This window comes from Canis lupus, chromosome 10 (assembly GCF_048164855.1).
Source record: "Canis lupus baileyi chromosome 10, mCanLup2.hap1, whole genome shotgun sequence".
Taxonomy (NCBI): domain Eukaryota; kingdom Metazoa; phylum Chordata; class Mammalia; order Carnivora; family Canidae; genus Canis; species Canis lupus.
The window spans coordinates 54,016,414-54,037,350 of record NC_132847.1 but is presented as its reverse complement, the minus strand read 5'-3'; the positions used below and the strand labels follow the sequence as shown (position 1 = coordinate 54,037,350).

The 20,937-nt window shown below is 52.9% G+C and overlaps 1 protein-coding gene and 1 long non-coding RNA gene across 5 annotated transcripts in view; one reads left to right on the top strand and one right to left on the bottom strand.

Moving 5' to 3' along the window:
- The window catches only part of TLN1 (talin 1), a 33,019-nt gene that overhangs the window by 485 nt on the left and 11,597 nt on the right, over window positions 1-20,937 (top strand). The window contains exons 1-34 of one of the 4 annotated variants that reach the window (XM_072841865.1): window positions 110-168; window positions 5,931-6,093; window positions 6,329-6,426; window positions 6,702-6,831; window positions 6,938-7,090; window positions 7,356-7,498; window positions 7,604-7,731; window positions 8,462-8,522; window positions 9,160-9,264; window positions 9,631-9,786; window positions 11,124-11,225; window positions 11,392-11,468; window positions 11,716-11,896; window positions 12,247-12,360; window positions 12,485-12,593; window positions 12,823-13,031; window positions 13,184-13,282; window positions 13,679-13,729; window positions 14,278-14,445; window positions 14,627-14,921; window positions 15,478-15,644; window positions 16,485-16,613; window positions 16,791-16,907; window positions 16,995-17,108; window positions 17,310-17,444; window positions 17,808-17,936; window positions 18,296-18,398; window positions 18,492-18,700; window positions 19,036-19,155; window positions 19,365-19,562; window positions 19,762-19,901; window positions 20,092-20,185; window positions 20,289-20,378; window positions 20,494-20,616. In XM_072841865.1, coding sequence (XP_072697966.1) covers window positions 5,964-6,093; window positions 6,329-6,426; window positions 6,702-6,831; window positions 6,938-7,090; window positions 7,356-7,498; window positions 7,604-7,731; window positions 8,462-8,522; window positions 9,160-9,264; window positions 9,631-9,786; window positions 11,124-11,225; window positions 11,392-11,468; window positions 11,716-11,896; window positions 12,247-12,360; window positions 12,485-12,593; window positions 12,823-13,031; window positions 13,184-13,282; window positions 13,679-13,729; window positions 14,278-14,445; window positions 14,627-14,921; window positions 15,478-15,644; window positions 16,485-16,613; window positions 16,791-16,907; window positions 16,995-17,108; window positions 17,310-17,444; window positions 17,808-17,936; window positions 18,296-18,398; window positions 18,492-18,700; window positions 19,036-19,155; window positions 19,365-19,562; window positions 19,762-19,901; window positions 20,092-20,185; window positions 20,289-20,378; window positions 20,494-20,616 — 4,377 coding nt within the window. In that variant the 5' untranslated portion in view covers window positions 110-168; window positions 5,931-5,963. Of the gene's footprint in view, window positions 1-109; window positions 169-4,269; window positions 4,419-5,930; window positions 6,094-6,328; window positions 6,427-6,701; window positions 6,832-6,937; window positions 7,091-7,355; window positions 7,499-7,603; window positions 7,732-8,461; window positions 8,523-9,159; window positions 9,265-9,630; window positions 9,787-11,123; window positions 11,226-11,391; window positions 11,469-11,715; window positions 11,897-12,246; window positions 12,361-12,484; window positions 12,594-12,822; window positions 13,032-13,183; window positions 13,283-13,678; window positions 13,730-14,277; window positions 14,446-14,626; window positions 14,922-15,477; window positions 15,645-16,484; window positions 16,614-16,790; window positions 16,908-16,994; window positions 17,109-17,309; window positions 17,445-17,807; window positions 17,937-18,295; window positions 18,399-18,491; window positions 18,701-19,035; window positions 19,156-19,364; window positions 19,563-19,761; window positions 19,902-20,091; window positions 20,186-20,288; window positions 20,379-20,493; window positions 20,617-20,937 lie in introns of those variants that run through there. The other 3 variants (XM_072841864.1, XM_072841863.1, XM_072841866.1) reach the window with 3 other exon arrangements.
- On the bottom strand, window positions 1,850-6,574 carry LOC140641673 (uncharacterized). Its single transcript, XR_012038282.1, has 3 exons — window positions 4,262-6,574; window positions 2,716-2,860; window positions 1,850-2,298 (listed from the first exon to the last, which is right to left on the bottom strand). It is a non-coding gene; the product is annotated as an uncharacterized lncRNA (long non-coding RNA).

The following is a 20,937-nucleotide window of genomic DNA, read 5'->3' as shown; positions in this document are numbered from 1 at the left end:
GGCCGAGCCGGAGCCTCAGGGTGGGGCCGCACGGCCAGGACCGGGAAGCGAGCGCGAGGGCGGGTGGCAGCGCGGGTGGCAGGGCGGGCGGGGCCCTTGCGTCCGCTGTTTCGGGTCCTGTTGGAGAGGTCAGCGTCCAGTGTATCTCGGCTTGGGATCGGAAGTTAAGTAGGTCGTTTTAAGGGAGCCAAGCCTTTCCTGGGATCAAGTCCTCTCTGTCTGGAATAAGTTTTGGGGAGGGTGAGGAGTTGGGTGACAGTGAGGCGCAGGGCGGGGATCGGCTTTGAGGTTAGCTGATAGTGAGTATGCGGGTAGGAAAGCTGGGGGTGAGTTTGGGAATTAGGTAGAGTTGGGTTTAGGAATTAAAGGTTAGCTTACGGAGTTAAAAACCGGAGTTGACATTTAGAGTTACCAGTGTGAGTCGGGTCCGTTTTATGTAGGTAGAGTTTGGATTAGGTCATTATTCTGTTTCTGGCCAACGTAAGTCAAAGTTAGGGTTCAGGGCCGGTTTAAGGGTCAACACAGGATTTAAATTAGAAGTCCAGTTTTTTAGGGATTAGAGAACATTAGCATGGAACTAGGGATAAATCGCGAAGGGATGGATCAGAAGTCAAGTGAGACAACAGTTTTAGGCTTAGAGATCAACATTTAGAGTTAAGGTCAGGAAATTCATTCCTAGAGGTAAAAAGTAGATCAATATTAGGGATCAAGGATTGGGGACGGGTGTCTGCCAGGAAAGGGATGAATGTCAAAGCCAGTGTTGGGAAACAGGAACCAAATTAGGGTCAGGGTTAATATTAGGGATTAGGGTTAGTTTTATGGGGGTTATGGCTGAGGTTAGGGTAGCTGACCTTGGATATATTGAATTTAAGAGATTGGCAGTAGGTAGGTGCTCTCGTTTTGCAGGGAGGTCTCATTCCTACGTAGTTTCAGGGGTTCTCTAGCCCAGAGATAGGATAAACTCATTTCAGGTTAGGGATCTGGGCTTCAACTAGAATTGCAGGTATCTGGGATTCTAGCTTCTTTATTTCTGTTCTCTAAATCCAGTGTTCTTGCTGTGGTCACCATGGTTGAGGGGCAAGGGTTTATGGACTATGTTGTTTACAAGAGAGGTGTATAAGGCCTAGTCATAAGTGGGGGGACTACTTAGAGGGGACTGTGATTAAGGGGAGGCTGACCACAGATACGCTGTTGCCATGGGAGAAAGAAATGACTGAATCCTCTGAAGGTTCAGCCCCATGCCTCCCAGTCCCTTCCTTCTCTAGTTATTAAGTCCTCTTTCCAGCTCTGCTCCCTGGCCCTGCAGTTCATGCCCTCCCCACACATCCCGTTCCTGCAAGCAAGGTCCTGCATACAGAATTCTCCCCTCACCTCTAACTCTCCCATATTGTTATCTTACCACCAGTTCCCAGCTACAGTTCTGCCTCCCTTCCTACCCCTGAATCTGCACACCCTACCATAGTTTGCCCTCTCCCAAATCTGAGCTTTCCCATCATCTTAAAGCACTTTCCCACATTTTCCCCCACTCACCCACCTGCATACCTCCCGGTCATCTGCTGAATACCCCATGCCAGCCCAACATAACGGTCAAGTACCCCCAGGCCCTGCTATATGCCAGCCCCTGGCTCTAAGCCTCCTTAATTTCTTGGTCCAGTTGTAGATCCCCTTCCCCCACCCCCCAAACAGAAAAGAGGAAATGAGACCCAAAGAGGAAACTGGGTCTTGCTGATCCCACGCCCAGCCAGGCCACTGACCACACCTCCCATTTCACTCCCAGCCTGACCCTGCCGCTGACCACAGCACTATCCCCTCCCCAGTAAGACCCAGCCACCCCCACCAACTCCGGCTTTGCTTATACACTGCCAGTGTCCCTTCACTCTCCCCACTACCCCATCCCAGCCTTATTTAGTCACTGACCACTGCCCCATCTCATCTCAGCCTCCTGAAACCTAATCTAACCTCTGACCTCACTCTGTCATTCTGACTTATAATTATTTCCCTATCCTGATCCAGTGGCTGATCATATACGTATTTTTCCTACCACCATCTTCTCCAGCCTTTCTCTACACCTTGGCAGACTAGATACAGTCACTAACCTCATCACTTTTGCCCCTACCTGGTGTTAACCAATCACATCCCCATCTTCTGTGCCCCGGAGCCTCATCTTCATATACCCAGCTCAACCCAATCCTTTCCTTCCCCCCTTCCCAATTCCTTACCTAAACTCAAGCCACCCTGGCCACCAAGTGGCTACTGATGACAGGCTGTGGGACTCCACTCTGACTTTGGCCCTGGTCCCTGAAGGTTGACAGGACAGTCATCAGGTCCTGAGAGTTTGACCTCTTGAAACTACAAATAAGTGACATCCTCCTCTCTGTCATCACTTCTCACTTGGGCTAATGCAGTGTCTTTCTGACCAACCTCCAAGGTAACTGCCAGCATGATTTTCCAAAATCCAGTTCTGGTCATGCCCCTTTTCTGCTTAAAGCCTCCGTTGGCCTGCTGTTGCCCTCCAGTAGGTAAAATACTCCTTCCTCTCTACTCCTCCCCTGCCTTTCCACCCTAACCCTGACTTCGCCATCACTGCTCCCTTGCAGGTACCATGCGCTTCAACCAGCCTGCCTACTCACTTCCCCCAATGCTCCTCCATGATTTCCTGCTCCTCCACCTTTGCTTATGCTCTTCTCTCTGCCTGGAATGCTACCCCTGACTCACCTCCTACTGGGATAGTGGAGACAACTTGGGCTTTGGAATCAGAGAGACATGGGTTCCAATCCTGGCTTCACAACTTATTAGCTGTATGACTTTGGAGAAGATCCTTGAATGAGTATTTAACATCTTTGCACCTCAGTTTCTTAATCTGTAAAAATGGAAATAATCATACTTATCTTGCCAGGTTGTTGTAAAGTTTAAATGAAATGACGTATACAAAGAAATTGACATAATCATCAATTAAAGCTAGTTCCTTATGATTTTTTTTTTATTATCTTTATTTTAAGCCCTAACTTCAAATGACACTTTTCACAGACATTTTTTTGGTACCTCTTCCCTAACCTAAAGGGATCTCTCCCCTGAACACGCGCCTCTTGACTCTTACCACATCCTGCCCTGTGTTAAAATTCTGTATTTAGCTTATCCACTCAACTAACTGGGAAACACCCCCTCACCCCACCCCACCCCCACCCCCAACGAAAGCGAAGGCTAGGGCTTGCTCTTCTTGCTTCCCAGTCACTGGGAGTTTGGCTCAGGGCTTTTTTCACAACAGACCCTCAGAAATGCCTGTTGGGTAAATGGAGGGAGAATGTCTATGTAAAGGGAAGAGAGATGTTGGGGCAAGTTGCTCTCTTACCAATAGAAGTGTGTGTGTTTGTGGGGAAGCTGTGTGCGTGGGATGGGGTCTTTACAGGAAGATAATGTGGTTGTGATGGGGTCTGTATAGGGACTGCATGTTTGAGATAATGTATATGTAGAGACAGTTTAAGTAGCTTTGTGGGAAAGAGCTCTGTGCATAAACCAGGGTGCAGATGGGGAAAATGAATATGCATAGATCGGTGTAGGTGGTGAGGGGCTGTGTTGAGAGAGATCAAGTCCAGCCCTTCAGCTGCCCAGTCCAGCCTTAAATGAGCCTCCAGCAGCCCAAGGCCGGATATGTCATTCTCACCCACAACCCCCCCCACCCCTCCTCCCCGTGGTTGCCGACTCAGAGGCCAAATTTGGTAACAGACTGAGTGTTACTCCCCCAACCCTCATACATTCTGACTTTGTCTTCAGCTTTCTCTCTCCCTTGTCCCTTTCCATAGCTCCCTGTCTTTCTGCAGCTCCCTTTGTGGGGCTCTGCTCTGACTCTATTCTCCATGTACCCCAAATTCTTTACCCCCAATACTTACATTCCATTCCTTGCTGGGATTTGACCTCTTGTCCTCCACCCCCACCCCACCCCCAATTGCCCAACTCCTCTGGAATGCATCTCAGGAATGTCTTGAGGGAGGAGGAGTTCCCTGGGAGGGGGATATGGTGGGGGGGGGGGGGACACTGTTGCTGTTTCATAAAACGTGATAGAAAAGGGAGCAAAGTTTTCAGGCCAGAGCAGGAACTGGATAGCTTCTCCCCAAACTTCCAAGGGCCTCGTTCTTTGCCCTCATCACCCTCAGTTAACTTCTCCATTCCCTTTCCTCCCTCACCATCTTGTCACTCTGTGGGTATCCACTCAGAACCAGCCTGGGAGGGTAGGCATGACTCATCTCTCTTATCGGGGTCTCACCAGAGGTTTCCGTGCTTGAAGAAGGGGGTGTCCATATGTCCGGAGGAAATGGGGGAGGCTTTCAGCTTAGAGTGGAGGATCCTTTCAGTGCTGCCCTCAACATCTCTGACTCCTCCACTTCGCTGACCTTCCAGCCCTCCAGCAGCCTCACAGCCAGGTCTGTCAAGCTACTGGGAGAGGTGACCGAGAAATGGGGAGGTGGGCAGAGAGCTGGGGAGACTGGAAGAGTCCTCATTTGTTTGGAAATAAGAGAGTGAGCCATGGTTTCTTGGGAGACTCTGGACTGTTTCTAAGGTCAGAAGCGGTCTAGCGCATCCCTGACCCGTACCTCTCCCACACAGGCCCGCCCGCCTCCTGTCTCTGGATTTTCAGTCTCCTCCACCTCACCCTTCCTAACCTCTTCACCCTCCAAAAACCTATCCCTTCCCAACTTCCCTGGCTCTCAGCCAGCCCCTGTACCCCAGCACCCCCACCTGTTCCAGCCTACCCCTGGTCCTGCGTTCCCCCCTTGGGGCTGGCAGCCTACTGGGAGGGGGTGGGTGGCCCAGGTTTGTTCATTCTCTTAGTTGAAAGGAACCAATCTCTGTACCAAACTGGGTCACATCATCAGCTGCCAGGCAGACTTGTCCTCTCATGCCCTGGGTGCCATCTGCCACCTGCCAGGAAGGGCGCCTCCAGCCTACTGAGAGGTGGTGCCAAGGAGGGACAGGGAAGTCAGGGTGTGGTGGGTATCTTGAGCTGCACTGAAAACACCAGCAAGTGAGACAGCGGGACGGACTTGAGAAGGACTTACTGAAGATGGGAGAACTTGTGAGGAGTTGTTGTGAGGGCAGGCTGGGTATTCGCTTGGTGACTTGGAGCAAGGACCAAGTTAGAGGGACTGGGCTCTTCATCTGACCTGCCTTGAAACTCCCCCACCTACCCCACCATGGTCTCTGATATCCATTCTGCAAAACTGAAGAGCTGAGATCCCTCTGGATTAGAGAATCATCATTCTAGCTTGACTGCCAGGGAAGCCAAATATGGGGCCAGGCTCCTTGGGAAAGCCCTTCCCTCTCTAGTTAGAGGAAAGCAGGGGGTGAGAGTAGGCTGTTTGGTCTCCCTGCTAGGCTAGCTAGAGTCGGTGTTTGCAGGCTTCGTTTGCAGGCTTCAGGATCTCTTGGGAATTACCTAATATAACGTCTTCATTTTGCAGAGAAGGAGGCTAAAGCTGTCAGAGGGAAGGTCACATGATGAGTCAGGGCAGAGCTCTGAAAATCCCAGACAGGAAAAAGCAAGACCTAGTTAGAGACAAAAAGAGAAAAAGACTGAACCAAGAAAAAATAAAAACAAGGCTGAGACAGGGCTAGAAAAGGAGCAGGGTAAGGAGCAAGAGAGAGAGAGACACTTGGCAGAAAGAAGGGAGGCACACATTCTAGTGGTAGGGACAAAATGGTGTCCTCAGGGAACACTGCATTGCAGACCAGACTCCTTCACATATCTTAGGTGGTTAGGATTGGTTCTTTAGGTGTACATAATCTTTCACTCTTTAAAATTCTGAAATAAAACAACTATGTTACTATTTGCTCTGGTAAGTCCCTCTCAAAAACACCTCTCCCTGGGGCTCCATCTTGGGGACCTCCTCTCCTCTACTGAGGATATGTTTTAATGCCCTGACCCCACGGGCCAGGTATAGCCAGGCTGGAGAAGAGAAGCTGCCACCATGGTTGCACTTTCGCTGAAGATCAGCATTGGGAATGTGGTGAAGACCATGCAGTTTGAGCCATCCACCATGGTGTATGATGCCTGTCGCATCATTCGTGAGCGCATCCCAGAGGCCCTGGCTGGCCCTCGTAAGTCTGAGTACCCCGGTGGCAGGTGGGGGAAAGTCCCTTGTTCCCAGGCTCTTGGCTTTAAGGGATGACCCCGTTGTCCCTCAAGGCTACACATCCCTCAGGCCTGTGCTCCATGGTTCCCTCTCTCCCCTTTAGGCCCTCAGGCCCTGGGGAAATAGTAAGGGGCAACAGAGCAGCTGTTCAGCCACACTGGGGTCCTCGTGAGTCTGAGGGAATCCAACCTCTCTTTCAGCCAGCGACTTTGGGCTATTCCTGTCAGATGATGACCCCAAAAAAGGTATATGGCTGGAGGCCGGGAAAGCTTTGGATTACTACATGCTCCGCAATGGGGTGAGTATCACTTCAGCAAGGGCCGCCAACATTCTCTTCCATCAGCATCCCTGACTTCACCTCCTGTTTTCAGTACCTATACCTGTTGTCTCTGACCCTCTCCAGGCTTTTTATCACAGGCAATCAAATTACCCTGCTTTTGAGTGAGCCACCACAGTCTTGCTTTTAGTCACCTACCTTCCCACCCCCCCCCCCCCCCCCCCGTCTGGCTGTGGAAAAAGGAAGTAGTACCTCCAGCTTCAAGTGGGCCCCTCCTCCTATTCCTGCCCCAACAGGACACCATGGAGTACAGGAAGAAACAGAGGCCCCTGAAAATCCGTATGCTCGATGGAACTGTGAAGACTATCATGGTGGATGACTCTAAGACTGTCACCGACATGCTCATGACCATCTGTGCCCGCATTGGTAAGGGGTCTCGGTGGGGCAGAGGGCTCAGGAATGGAGGCTTCAGCTCTACCAAAAAACAAGTATGCCATGCCCAGGATGCAACCAATCCCTCGCCCTCCCCCAGGCATCACCAACCATGATGAATATTCCCTGGTTCGAGAGCTGATGGAAGAGAAAAAGGAGGAGGTAACAGGAACCTTACGAAAAGATAAGACACTGCTGCGAGATGAAAAGAAGATGGAGAAACTAAAGCAGAAGTTGCACACAGATGATGAGTGTAAGCAGAAAGAGAAAAAAGAGGGCCCTGGAAATGGTTGGGGGAAAGGGGTGGGGGTGGGGGCAACTGTTGATTGGTTAGTTATTGAATACCTGCTTTTGCAAGACACTGTTTTAGACACAGGATGCATCAGTAATAAAGTCCTACACTCAGAACTTATTGGTAAGAGAAGGTAGGAGATAAAGAACAAACAAACAAAAAGCCAGAGACCAGACACCACAGGCACCCTAGGGGCTTGGCACTGAGGGGACTCTGTGTGTCCCAGTGAACTGGCTGGACCATGGCCGCACGCTGAGGGAACAGGGGGTGGAGGAGCATGAGACACTTCTGCTGCGGAGGAAGTTCTTCTACTCAGACCAGAATGTGGACTCCCGGGACCCTGTACAGCTGAACCTCCTTTATGTGCAGGTGTGGAGAGGATTTGCCTGGGCTAAGGGAGGTAGGGAGGGGGGCAGAGGCACTGCGAGGGCATCCCACACCCACACACAACACTTGCTGCCATGTGTCCTCCAGGCACGAGATGACATCCTCAATGGCTCCCACCCTGTCTCCTTCGACAAGGCCTGTGAGTTTGCTGGCTTCCAATGCCAGATCCAGTTTGGGCCCCACAATGAGCAGAAGCACAAGGCTGGCTTCCTTGAGTGAGTGACCTGCATCCCACACCCTGTTAGGGCCCAGGACTTACTGCCGTTGCAACCTCAACAGTCCTGCCCACCCCCACCCCCACCAGGCCTTCTCTCTCTGTTTCCTCTTCCGATGCACCCAGGGTTTGACCCACATGGGTACCGTTTTTGCTGCCGTCAGCTATATACCTCCTCACTGGTCCCATGTGGAGTATGAATGTAGTCCAGAATCTCTGCCTCTACCCCGTACCTCTCAAGCAAGCATGGAACTTTTTTGAGCTTCTCTGAAGAATTTCACTGCAGTAGCCACAGGAAAACAGTACATTTCTCCTCCCAGGGAACACAGACTTAGAAAGCTTCACAAGTCTCATCCACTGATACTCCTCAGAATGTGTAGAGTTCAGCGTGGCTTGCTTAGCTTTCTATGTGCATGGTCATTCTCCTACTGAGCTCCTTCTCCTCCTGGTTTCCTGTGGTAGTGCTCTAGACCCTCTTTCCCTCAGGGACAGCCTACAACTCAGGTTCCCTCAGTCCCTTCCCCTGTAGGGAGAGACACAGGCTGCAGTCAAGAGCTAATGCTAGATCATCTTGATTTCACGGATAATCCAGACTCTGTTCCCTCGAGCCTTCCTTCTCCCCAAAGATAACACTGTCCTAGACATTTCCTCATGCCCCCAGGCCCACAGTCCATGGCCTACATATCCCTGATGCTGTCCACTCCGTGCTGACCCTCCCTTTTCTGGTGTAGCCTGAAGGACTTCCTGCCCAAGGAGTATGTGAAGCAGAAGGGAGAGCGTAAGATCTTCCAGGTGAATGGGGGTAGGGGAAAGTGTTTGGGATGCTTTGGGAGCTTTGCTACTTAATCCTACTGACTGAATGGACCCCTGCCCCTTCCTTATCTCCTTCCACCCCGCTTCCACCCATCAAACTCTTCTCCCACCTCTCCTGTGCCAAGAAAGCAGAAGACCTGGGCTTTTCGTTTCAGCTCCATCACTGCATTTGCTGTGGAATTCAATTCAGTGTTCTTGTTTTCTTTTCTTTGCCTCTAACTCGGGATGACAGTGCCTGCCCTGGGTGGGATTGATAGGAGAATCAAATGAGACAGTATGCCTGAAGTTACTGTGAAAAGTATATCTTTGTACAAATGTAAAGTGTTATCCCCACTTCTTGAGTACTCAGCCCAAAAAGCCTTCTATTTGACCTTCTACTTATCTGTTCATGTCTCCAGAACATCTGCAAGTTGTTTAACTATATTCCTTGAAGTGTCACTTCTGTGTATCCTCTGTCCACCCCCATCCTGTCACCCTCTCATTTCTCATACCCTGCACCCTCTAACCTTTCCTGTGTCTCCCACAGTACGTTCCCATTGTGGTTAACGTCGCAACTTGTCTGTGACACCATCCCCCCATGTTTTGCTAAACGTTTTTCCCCATTTCCCACTCTAAGGCACACAAGAACTGTGGGCAGATGAGTGAGATCGAGGCCAAGGTTCGCTACGTGAAGCTAGCCCGTTCCCTCAAGACCTATGGTGTCTCCTTCTTTCTGGTGAAGGTGGGTGACAGACCCTTCTCAGTCTGTCCGCCTTATTCCCATTCTTCCCCTTTCCCCTCAAAGTCTGGCCCTGCCCTTGGTCACATTTTCCATCATCCCTATGAGTCCCATTCTCCGTGGAAACGTGTGGGGTTGTCAGCCCTCTCTACTGCTCACTTGGCTGCTGCCCCTGTGCCCTTGCTTCTCCCTAGAGGAGTTTGTGGCTCCCTGCAGACACCACCCCCACCTCAGCGCCCCCACCCCCCCAACCCCTGTTTGGCTCTCCCACAATCCTTAGCACCCCCTGGTGGTCTAGATAGGATCTGCTCATTCACTCCTTGTCTGATATCTCTGGCCACCATACCAAAGACAGCCTCTGCCTCACAGGAAAAGATGAAAGGAAAGAACAAGCTGGTGCCTAGACTTCTGGGCATCACTAAGGAGTGTGTGATGCGGGTGGACGAGAAGACCAAAGAGGTGATCCAGGAATGGAGCCTCACCAACATCAAACGCTGGGCTGCCTCTCCCAAGAGCTTCACCCTGGTGAGTCTGGGGGCCACAGGGAAAGGGCTTTGGAATTTCCAGTCCAGGGGCAGCTGCACAGGTCTTTCCTGTCTCTCAGGATAATGTACTGAGCCCCAGGATAATCATTGAGTGACTCCAGAAAAAAGGAGAACTCTGCAACAGTTGCAAGACCACAGAGGTCAGAGTAGAGGAGAAGCTTTCCTAGAGAGTAGGTGATGTTTAAATGAAGCAGTCTTTAAAATCATCAGGACTGGGCAGTCTGGGTGGCTCAGCGGTTTAGTGCCGCCTTCAGCCCAGGACCTGATCCTGGAGACCTGGGATCGAGTCCCACGTTGCGCTCCCTGCATGGAGCCTGCTTCTCCCTCTGCCTGTGTCTCTGCCTCTCTATCTCTCTCTCTCCCTCTGTCTCTCTCATGAAAAAATAAATAAAATATTTTTTTAAATAAATAAATAAAATCATCAGGACAGGGACACCTGGGTGGCTCAGTGGTTGAGCATCTGCCTTCGCATCAGGGCGTGATCCCAGGGTCCTGGGATCAAGTTCCACATCAGACTCTCGACAGAGAGCCTGCTTCTCCCTCTGCCTGTGTCTCTGCCTCTCTCTGTCTCTCATGAATAAATAAATAAAATCTTTAGAAAAAAAAAAATCATCAGGACAGAACCATCACCAGTGAACTGGGCTTGTAGGAAACTTGAGAGAGAAAAAAAAGGTGATAGAAAAATAATCCTCAGCAGCAGCTATGTAGTAGTTTTCCTCCTGGCTTTATATTTTGGTGTGCTGGATGGTTAACTGATACCACCTTGATGAAGTACCCCCATGAAGGGATGAGAGTTTAGTAAAGGCTATTTTTCCATTCTAGGTACTAGGACTAACCCTCAGTTACAAGTCATTCAATGATAAATACTTGTGTCTTCCCAACTTTATTATCAGGAGGAAAGAAAAGAGATTTTCTGGATGGCATGTGTTTGATACTATGTAGCACAAAGACTGCTCCTCATAAACAAAATGTTGCCCTCCAGGGAGGCAAAGAAAGAAAGCGGAAATCAGGGAACCCTGGGTGGCGCAGCGGTTTAGCGCCTGCCTTTGGCCCAGGACGTGATCCTGGAGACCCGGGATCGAATCCCACGTCGGGCTCCCGGTGCATGGAGCCTGCTTCTCCCTCTGCCTATGTCTCTGCCTCTCTCTCTCTCTCTCTGTGTGACTATCATAAATAAATAAAAAAATTAAAAAAAAAAAAAAAGAAAGCGGAAATCAAAGAAGGGCAGGATTCCCCCCCAGAGCTGCCCACATTCCACCCTCTTCTATCCTGGGTAGATGCCGGCTGTCTCACCAAGCCCCCACCTTGTCACCCTAGGACTTCGGGGACTACCAAGATGGCTACTACTCAGTACAGACGACAGAAGGGGAGCAGATCGCACAGCTCATCGCCGGCTACATCGATATCATCCTTAAGAAGGTGCCACCCCAGCCTTCTGCTCAGTCTTCCCTTACCTTCTGTCCAAGCCAGTCCTTTCAAAGTGAGGGGGACCCAGATTCTGGAAGAAGGCGGACCAGGGGAAGATGAGGCTGCCTTTTCCCTCCCTTTCTCTTTTTTAATTGTTGTTCCTTTTCCCTTCCTACAGAAAAAAAGCAAGGATCATTTTGGGCTGGAGGGAGACGAGGAGTCTACTATGCTGGAGGACTCAGTTTCCCCCAAAAAGTATGAAGGGAACTGGGCTGATCCCATCTATCAGGGGCAGGGAAGGCAGGGAGACTCTAGTGACTTCTGACGGGGTGGGGGGCAGGGGTGGGGGGAATCCCTAGGATGGTTCTTTAACCAGTTGCAGGCCATATCATGACACCTCACGCACCCCCTAGACCACAGGACCTGCAAAGGTGGTAGAGCTGGGTGGGAGGGGGGTGAGAGCACAGACTTCTGAGTGCTGCCCAGCATATACCCTCTCTAGGTCGACAGTCCTCCAGCAGCAGTATAACCGGGTGGGGAAGGTGGAGCACGGCTCTGTGGCCCTGCCTGCTATCATGCGCTCTGGAGCCTCCGGTCCTGAAAATTTCCAGATGGGCAGCATGCCACCAGCCCAGCAGCAGATTACCAGTGGCCAGATGCACCGAGGACACATGCCCCCTTTGGTAAGAGTGCATCCGCTGCCACCATAGTACCAGCTGGACCCAGCCAGGAGCTAGGCAGTCTTTTCCTATGTCCCTATTTTTTTTTTTAAGATTTATTTATTTATTTATGAGAGAGAGAGAGAGGCAGAGACACAGGCAGAGGGAGAAGCAGGCTCCATGCCGGGAGCCCGATGCAGGATTCAATCCCGGGACTCCAGGATCACGTCCTGGGCCAAAGGCAGGAGCCAAACTGCTGAGCCACCCAGGGATCCCCTTACGTCCCTATTTGTATTCCTATCTCCAGCCTAAAGTTCTCCTGTACCTTTTCTTGCCTCTAAACGCTCCCTGTTTCTCCTCCCCTCGTCATATAGACGTCAGCCCAGCAGGCACTCACTGGGACCATTAACTCCAGCATGCAGGCTGTGCAGGCTGCCCAGGCCACTCTGGATGACTTTGACACTCTGCCCCCTCTGGGCCAGGATGCTGTGAGTATGGGAAGGAGGAGAGGCCAGCGGTGCTGGGACTCTCTGGAGGGATTGGAGTTAACCAAACCAGAGCAGATCCTGAGCTTTGCCTCTCTCCCTCTCTCACTGTCTCTCTCTCTCTCAGGCCTCTAAGGCCTGGCGTAAGAACAAGATGGATGAATCAAAGCATGAGATCCACTCCCAGGTAGATGCCATCACAGCCGGTACTGCCTCTGTGGTGAACCTGACGGCGGGTAAGCCGGATGCCAAGTTCTCTGTATGGTGGGACGGGGGAGGAGGAGCGCGTGCAAGCACAAGTGTGACTGGCTCTGGGTGGGACTGCACCTTGACTCATAGAAGAGACTGCCTATACGTCTCTCTCAGGATGTGCATGTGACTAACACCTATGACTGGGCGCCTTCCCCGCCCATTGGCTGGCCTGCCCACCTCTGACACATGCTCCTCTTCCTCCTCTGCCCCCAGGAGACCCTGCAGAGACAGACTATACAGCCGTGGGCTGTGCGGTCACTACCATCTCCTCCAACCTCACGGAGATGTCCCGAGGCGTGAAGCTGCTGGCCGCCCTGCTGGAGGACGAAGGGGGCAGTGGCCGGCCCCTGCTACAGGCCGCCAAGGGCCTTGCCGGGGCGGTGTCAGAGCTGCTGCGCAGCGCCCAGCCAGCCAGCGCTGAGGTCGGGGGTCGCGGGCTGGCACCAGGGAGGAGAGCCCAAAGAAGGGGGCAGGCTGGGCTATAGGGTGGAAGTATGGGACCTATGGGCCAGGAGGACCCATGGGCATGTGGGCAGGAATTAGGCAGCTTCTGACTGGCGTCCACTCTCCACAGCCCCGTCAGAACCTGCTGCAAGCAGCTGGGAACGTGGGCCAGGCCAGTGGGGAGTTGTTGCAGCAAATTGGGGAAAGTGATACTGACCCCCACTTCCAGGTTAGTGATCTACCCATCCCCTGGAACATAAGCTTCTTGGAGCTAACCTCTGACCCTGAGTCTAGCTCCTGATCCTGTTACTACAAATTGACTCATCAGAGCCAATCTGAACTTCTATTTGCAGGGGATAACACTGGGAACCTCCAGTCCCTTTCTGGGGGATGAGAATTCAGAATCCCTGAGTGCAAACCAAATCTACTAGTTCACCCTTGGCTGATTGATATATTGTAGCCTCCTGTCATCTTTTCCTTATCTTCCCTATATATAGCCCTTGTCACAACTTGACATCTTGAAGCCCCCTCCCTGCCACCCCAAGGACACTGTTCCTCTAGCTCCCCCTTCCCCACCCCATGCCAGTTTCCTCACCTGACTTGTCATCCTGGATTTCCCATGCAGATATGTGCACCCAGAGGGGCTGGGGTTCGATCTGCCCCCGATTCCCCCACGGTAACGGCCTCTGGCCTGGGCCTTCCTAGCTTTGTCCTCTCTGAGCCGCATACACTCGCTCTGCACCTCTCCCCCAGCCCCCTAGGGGGAACAGAATGTGATGGGAGACTGGAGGCATATCACAGGCAGGGCTGGGGAAAATGGGATCAGGGAGGGTTGTACGGGGTCTTGTACTCCAGGGTGACTCCAAACCACAATTGAGAAGAAATGGAGGAGGGAAGCTAGGAGTGGGAGGGACCCCAAGAGGCGCCTCTCTCCATCCTACTGTAACAGTGCTGCCTGTCCCTCCCCATCGCCGTCCGAGTGTATCCGCCTCATGCATTTCTACCTTTGGTGTAGGCTCTGTTTCTCTTGGTGTGGGTTTGTTCCTTGGTGGGGGTCTGTCTCACTGGGCGCTCGAGGAAGGGGCTTGGGTTGGCTTCTGGTGGCTTCTGCATACACTGTCCTATGATTGGAGTCGGGGAAAAATGAAACAGCTTATGCCTCTGAGAAGGGTCCATAGACCCCAAGCCCATCCTTGGGCCCTGCTGACAGCTGTTCCCTCACAGGATGTACTAATGCAGCTGGCTAAGGCTGTGGCAAGTGCCGCAGCTGCCTTGGTCCTCAAGGCCAAGAGCGTGGCCCAGCGGACAGAGGACTCGGGGCTTCAGAGCCAGGTCATTGCTGCAGCAACACAGTGCGCCTTGTCCACCTCCCAGCTGGTGGCCTGCACCAAGGTGAGCCCCAGGGCTTGTGCTGGCTCACACCAAGGGGTGATGGTGCAATGCCCAAGAACCTCTCATTTCACCTCTTTGGCTCATCCTTAACCTATCCCAGGGACTGTTGCAAAAGCCACAGACACCTTCCACTGCCCAACTCCTTTCCATGGCCTTCATCTCTGACACTGTTTGCCTACAGGTGGTAGCACCTACAATCAGCTCACCTGTCTGCCAGGAGCAGCTGGTGGAGGCCGGACGCCTGGTGGCCAAAGCCGTGGAAGGCTGTGTATCTGCCTCCCAGGCAGCCACAGAAGATGGGCAGCTGCTGCGGGGGGTAGGAGCAGCGGCCACAGCTGTCACCCAGGCCCTGAATGAGCTGCTGCAGCATGTTAAGGCCCACGCCACAGGGGCCGGGCCTGCTGGCCGTTACGACCAGGCCACTGACACCATCCTCACAGTCACCGAGAACATCTTCAGTTCTATGGGCGATGCTGGTAAGAATACCACTCCTGGGAAGACAGAGAACCCCAGTGAGGCTCCCAGAGCCCAGTGGACATTCCCTTGCAGACCTGCCACCTCCTGCTAAGGACTCAGCACAGGAGACTAGGTGTTGTCTCTGAAAGCTCAGTTTCCCATCCATAAAGCAGGAATATGACCATCCCTGTTCTGACTTCTTTGGTGCATTTAGAGAATATACAGAAGCGTACACCAGAGCTGGAGTTGGAAGGTGGCGTTATGAAGAGCTAGCCTTCTCCACTCCACCTTACCCCCTCACCCCCAAAGCCTTCAAAAGGAGTATCTCATCCTCTCAAGACTGCTAAAAACACCCATTAGAGACTGTCTTCCCTCCCATAGAAGCCTACCAGGAAATCTCACTCTCCAAGAGCCTAAGCTCAAAAGACAACTGCAGGGGAATCCCTTCCAGAACTTTTGTGTCTCTAATTGCCCTCGAGAGCACTTAGGTCTACCTTGTCGGCACCACTTTTCCCCACCCCTGGTACCCCCGTAGTGTCTCTGGTTTCATTACCTGATTATATCCTGTCCTCTCAGGTGAGATGGTACGACAGGCCCGCATCCTAGCCCAAGCCACATCTGACCTGGTCAATGCCATCAAGGCTGATGCCGAGGGGGAGAGTGATCTGGAGAATTCTCGCAAGCTATTAAGCGCTGCTAAGATCCTGGCTGATGCCACAGCCAAGATGGTGGAGGCTGCCAAGGTATAAAGCCTTCTGTGCAAACTCTCAGACTGAGACCTGAAGGGAAGTAGAAAGGTCCAGATGGTCACCTTTTTTGATGGGAGAGACCCAAGAAAAGCAGGAGATACACAAGAATAGATAGGGGTGCTCAGGAAGTCAGTGTACCCTAGGCTTCAGGTGGATGGCGGCCCAGGCCCCCAGCTGGTGTGACTGCTATAGTGCTTGCTAACTGACAGGCCACCACGCCCCTTTTTCTTCCTCTCAGTTGAAGGTCTGCTGTCCTTACTTGCCCCTACTCTGCTGCCACCACCTGCCTGCTCTCTGGATCTCTCCCAAGAATGCACATAAGCATTCAGTCCACAGGGTCCCACTGGCAGCAGTACAGACAAAGACAAGACACTGAGACATGGGGACACAGGGTGCAGAAGACCCGTCAGGAAGAAGCAAGGAGGCCCTCACACTCTCAGGGCTCTGGGGCTCTCCAGTTGGCAGGAATACCCAGGCCCCCTGATGTGGTTTTTGAGATCCTTGCTCTAAACTGTGTCCTCCTTGGCCCAGAGAGCTCTTCCTCACCCCCATTTACTAGTGGCATTTTGTGGGGAGTAGGGAAGGAAACCTGACTCCTCACCCCAAGAGGGAAAGAAGAAACAGTTCCACCTGAAGAGAGCCCAGAGGAAATCCAGGGCCTCATGACACTTCCCCTTTGCCTGCCTTGAGGCAGCTTATCTCTGCTGAGATTACCTTTCAGTGGGGAGAGTTAGAAATGACTTTAGGAAAATGTTTGAGTCTGAAGGGTCAGAGCAGAGCGTATTCGGGGGCCACAGGGATGCTGAATGATGACTATCTTTCTACTTCTCTCAGGGAGCAGCTGCCCACCCTGACAGTGAAGAACAACAGCAGCGGCTGCGGGAGGCAGCCGAGGGCCTGCGCATGGCAACCAATGCAGCTGCACAGAATGCCATCAAGAAGAAGCTGGTGCAGCGCCTGGAGGTGAGGCTGGGAAGCAAACCAGGAGCAAGAGAGTGGGTGCTGTGGGAGGAACACCACCAGGAGGGACATGCAAAAAGAGACTCAATCAGCATTTCCTCATGGATAGCATGGCCAGGGTGGGCTGGGAACTGGGCAGGGGACCTCCTGGGGCTTGTCCTGACTACTCTGTCCTCACAGCATGCAGCCAAACAGGCTGCGGCCTCAGCTACACAGACCATTGCTGCAGCCCAGCACGCAGCCTCCACCCCCAAGGCCTCTGCCGGCCCCCAGCCCCTGCTGGTGCAGAGCTGCAAGGTGAGACTCAGTGGAAGGAGGTGTGGGAGGAGGGAGACTTTCCCCCAGTCTGTGGGGAGGTGACTCTTATGACATTTTAACCCACAGGCTGTGGCAGAACAGATTCCACTGCTGGTGCAGGGCGTCCGAGGGAGCCAGGCTCAGCCTGACAGTCCCAGTGCTCAGCTGGCCCTCATTGCTGCAAGCCAGAGCTTTCTACAGGCAAGGCATCCTTCCCCACCTCTCAGACAAGACCCTTCCCACCCTCTGAGTCCCCGAGATGGCTCACAATTTTAAGCTTCGCCAGTAGCCCCCAATAGCCTCCTTCCCAGACTGAGCTGCAGCACTCACCGTGTCCTAACCATCATCAGTCCCTGTACCTAAGCAGATGGCATATTGATCTGCCTGCCTGTTCCCCAACAGCCAGGTGGGAAGATGGTGGCTGCTGCAAAAGCGTCAGTGCCAACAATTCAGGACCAGGCTTCGGCCATGCAGCTGAGTCAGTGTGCCAAAAACCTTGGTACTGCATTGGCTGAACTTCGTACTGCTGCCCAGAAGGTACGGGAGCTGACTGGCTTTGGAAAATGAGGGTAGGAGCACCTGGGTAGTGCACTTGGCTGAGCATCCAACTCTCGGTCTAAGCTCAAGGCCATGATACCAGGCTTATGAGACTAAGCCCCACGTCAGGCTCCACACTCAGCACAGAATCTGCTTAAGTTTTTCTCTCTCTCCCACCATGCATGTGTCACTCTTTCTCTCTCTCTCCTTCTCAAATCTTTGAAGAAAGAGAAAACGAGGGTAGAGTTCTGGGATGATGGGTAGTCTGCAGAATAACCTACAACAGGGGTAATTGTATAACCTGGGGCATCCATGGACATGGCAATACATCCTGTGCCTGAACCCCCTTATCGTTCGTTGTAGGCTCAGGAAGCGTGTGGGCCTTTGGAAATGGATTCTGCACTGAGCGTGGTACAGAACCTCGAGAGAGACCTGCAGGAAGTGAAGGCAGCAGCTCGAGATGGCAAGCTTAAGCCCTTACCTGGGGAGACCGTAAGTATTCTTAAGACCTCGTTCTTCATCGGGCCCTGGGGTTTACCTTCCCACCTACACTCTGTAGCTGCCCCTAACCAGCAACTGGGGCAGCCCTGGTGGCTCAGCGGTTTAGCGTCGCCTTCGGCCCAGGGTGTGATCCTCGGGACCCGGGATCGAGTCCCACGTCAGGCTCCCTGCATGGAGCCTGCTTCTCCCTCTGCCTATGTCTCTGCCTCTCTCCCTCTCTCTCTCTCTCTGTCTCTCATAAATAAATAAATAAATAATTTTAAATAAAATAAAATATAAACCACCAGCCCACTTCTCAAGTTCCTGATCCCCCGTTCATTCTGCACCTGAATCTCCCCCTTCATCCCTAGATGGAGAAATGTGCCCAGGACCTGGGTAACAGCACCAAAGCAGTGAGCTCTGCCATTGCCCAGCTGCTGGGGGAGGTTGCCCAGGGCAATGAGAATTACGCAGGTATGTGGCCAGAGCCAGGAAGGGGAGCTGACAGAGGAAACCATGGGAATCGGGCCTGGCAGTTAAGGTGCCTTTTCCCTTCTGTCCCCCCAGGGATCGCCGCTCGGGATGTGGCAGGTGGGCTGCGGTCACTGGCCCAGGCTGCTCGGGGTGTAGCTGCCCTGACGTCAGATCCTGCAGTGCAGGCCATTGTGCTTGACACAGCCAGCGATGTTCTGGACAAGGCCAGCAGCCTCATCGAGGAAGCAAAAAAGGCAGCTGGCCATCCAGGGGACCCCGAGAGCCAGCAACGGCTTGCCCAGGTCAGGTTTGGGGAAGAGGCCCAGCTAGACTAGAGCAAAGTCTCATCTACATCATCGGGCCTGCCCTTGACCACTCTTGTCTGGACTCCACCCTTCCCCTAAGTTTTAGAAGGAGGGTCTCAGGCTGAGGGGGTGCGTCACTGAACACCAGTTTGGGGCAGTGTTGTTACTATCAGTTGATATCCTGACTTCAGCCCTTCAGGCACACATCCCCTTTCCTCTTCACTTCCAGGGGTAGTAGAACAGTTCTTTCCTACGTGCCATAAATTGGGGGCGGGGGGCGCTCTCCCAAACGGTGTCCATTTTGGCAACGCTTATCTCCTTTTCCACCTCAGGTGGCTAAAGCTGTGACTCAGGCCCTGAACCGCTGTGTCAGCTGCCTTCCTGGCCAGCGAGATGTGGACAATGCCCTGCGAGCGGTGGGAGATGCCAGCAAGCGGCTCCTGAGTGACTCGGTAGGAGGCCTAGGGTGTGGGGGAGCATGTAGGAGCGGAAGAACTCCAAGCTTTTCTTTCTGCCTCTAGACCTCTCCTTGACCTTGACTTCCCAGATGTACACCCTTTCATTACTCCCAGGGTCTGTGCCCACCTCCCAGCGCTCTATGACCAACTCTCCCTTGCAGCGCTCCCCATGCTTGCTTCTGACTTTCTCTCTGACCCTGCAGCTTCCACCCAGCACCGGGACATTTCAAGAAGCTCAGAGCCGGTTGAATGAGGCTGCCGCTGGGCTGAACCAGGCAGCCACAGAACTGGTACAAGCTTCTCGGGGAACCCCTCAGGACCTGGCTCGAGCCTCAGGTCGATTTGGACAGGACTTCAGCACCTTCCTGGAAGCTGGTGTGGAGATGGCAGGACAGGCCCCGGTACGAAAAGGCACAGGGCCCGCTCAGGTGTTAGATGGGAGGTGCCCATGTGCCTGCACAGCCCTGACCTCCGACTGGCTCCCTCCCCTCCTCTTCCCAGTCTCTAGCAATGTTTGAGTGTCTGGGACGGAAGAGCCCTTTTAGAGACAGATAAGAAAGGACTGACTGGACGATGTGTTGACCTTTTCGCCTTCAACAGAGCCAGGAGGACCGGGCCCAAGTCGTGTCCAACTTGAAGGGCATCTCTATGTCTTCGAGCAAACTTCTTCTGGCTGCCAAGGCCCTGTCCACAGACCCTGCCGCCCCCAACCTCAAGAGTCAGCTGGCTGCAGCTGCCCGGTAAGTAGGAGCTGAGAAACCCAGCCCTGGAATGTTGAAGAGCCTGGGGAGGGGACATCTCATGAGACATTCCAGCTTAGGAGTGGTTACACGCAAAAGAGAAATCGTTCGAGACTTCCATGCAAATAGGACCCCAAGAGTGATGACATGGGCATGGGCATGCATGTACTCAGCTTCCTGTTCCTCCCAGGGCGGTAACTGACAGCATCAACCAGCTCATCACCATGTGCACCCAGCAGGCACCAGGCCAGAAGGAGTGTGACAATGCCCTGCGGGAATTGGAGGTGGGCACTTGGCAGGCTAAGTGGTATAGAGGTTGAAGAAGGTATTGTGGGTTTTGGGGTGAAGGAGGTGTCTGAATCTCAACTCTGTCCTCCCCCTGTACAGACAGTCCGGGAACTCCTAGAGAACCCAGTTCAGCCCATCAATGATATGTCCTACTTTGGCTGCCTAGACAGTGTGATGGAGAACTCAAAGGTAAGTGCTGCAAGTGCAGCCCAGGAATGAGGGGGCAGGAAGATGGAATAAACCAGGGGCTCCTCCGGCCCTCTGAGGATAGGGACGGACCCTCCTGATACACTCTGTTTCTCAGGTACTAGGTGAGGCCATGACTGGCATCTCCCAGAATGCCAAGAACGGGAACCTGCCAGAATTTGGGGAGGCCATTGCCACAGCCTCCAAGGCCCTCTGTGGCTTCACCGAGGCAGCTGCACAGGTATTCCCCTGCGACGATCCCTGGACGGCCCCATGCCCCCCTTCCCTGCCTCCTCAGCAGCCTGACACTGATGTAGATAACCAAGAAGTCATGTTTGCAAAACCAACTCTAAGGAAACTGCATTTACCCTCAGTGGAGATGTTTGTCAGCAATCATGGAATACCAACAGTTCTGGTTGCTCCCCTCCCTCCCCCCCACCGAGCCCCTGCTACCTTGGGTTATGGTGACACTGTCCATTCATGGGCTATGCTAATAAGCATATGCAAGTCCTTTTTCACGTAACTACCACTTTATTAGAATAGTACCAGTGACTAAATATCC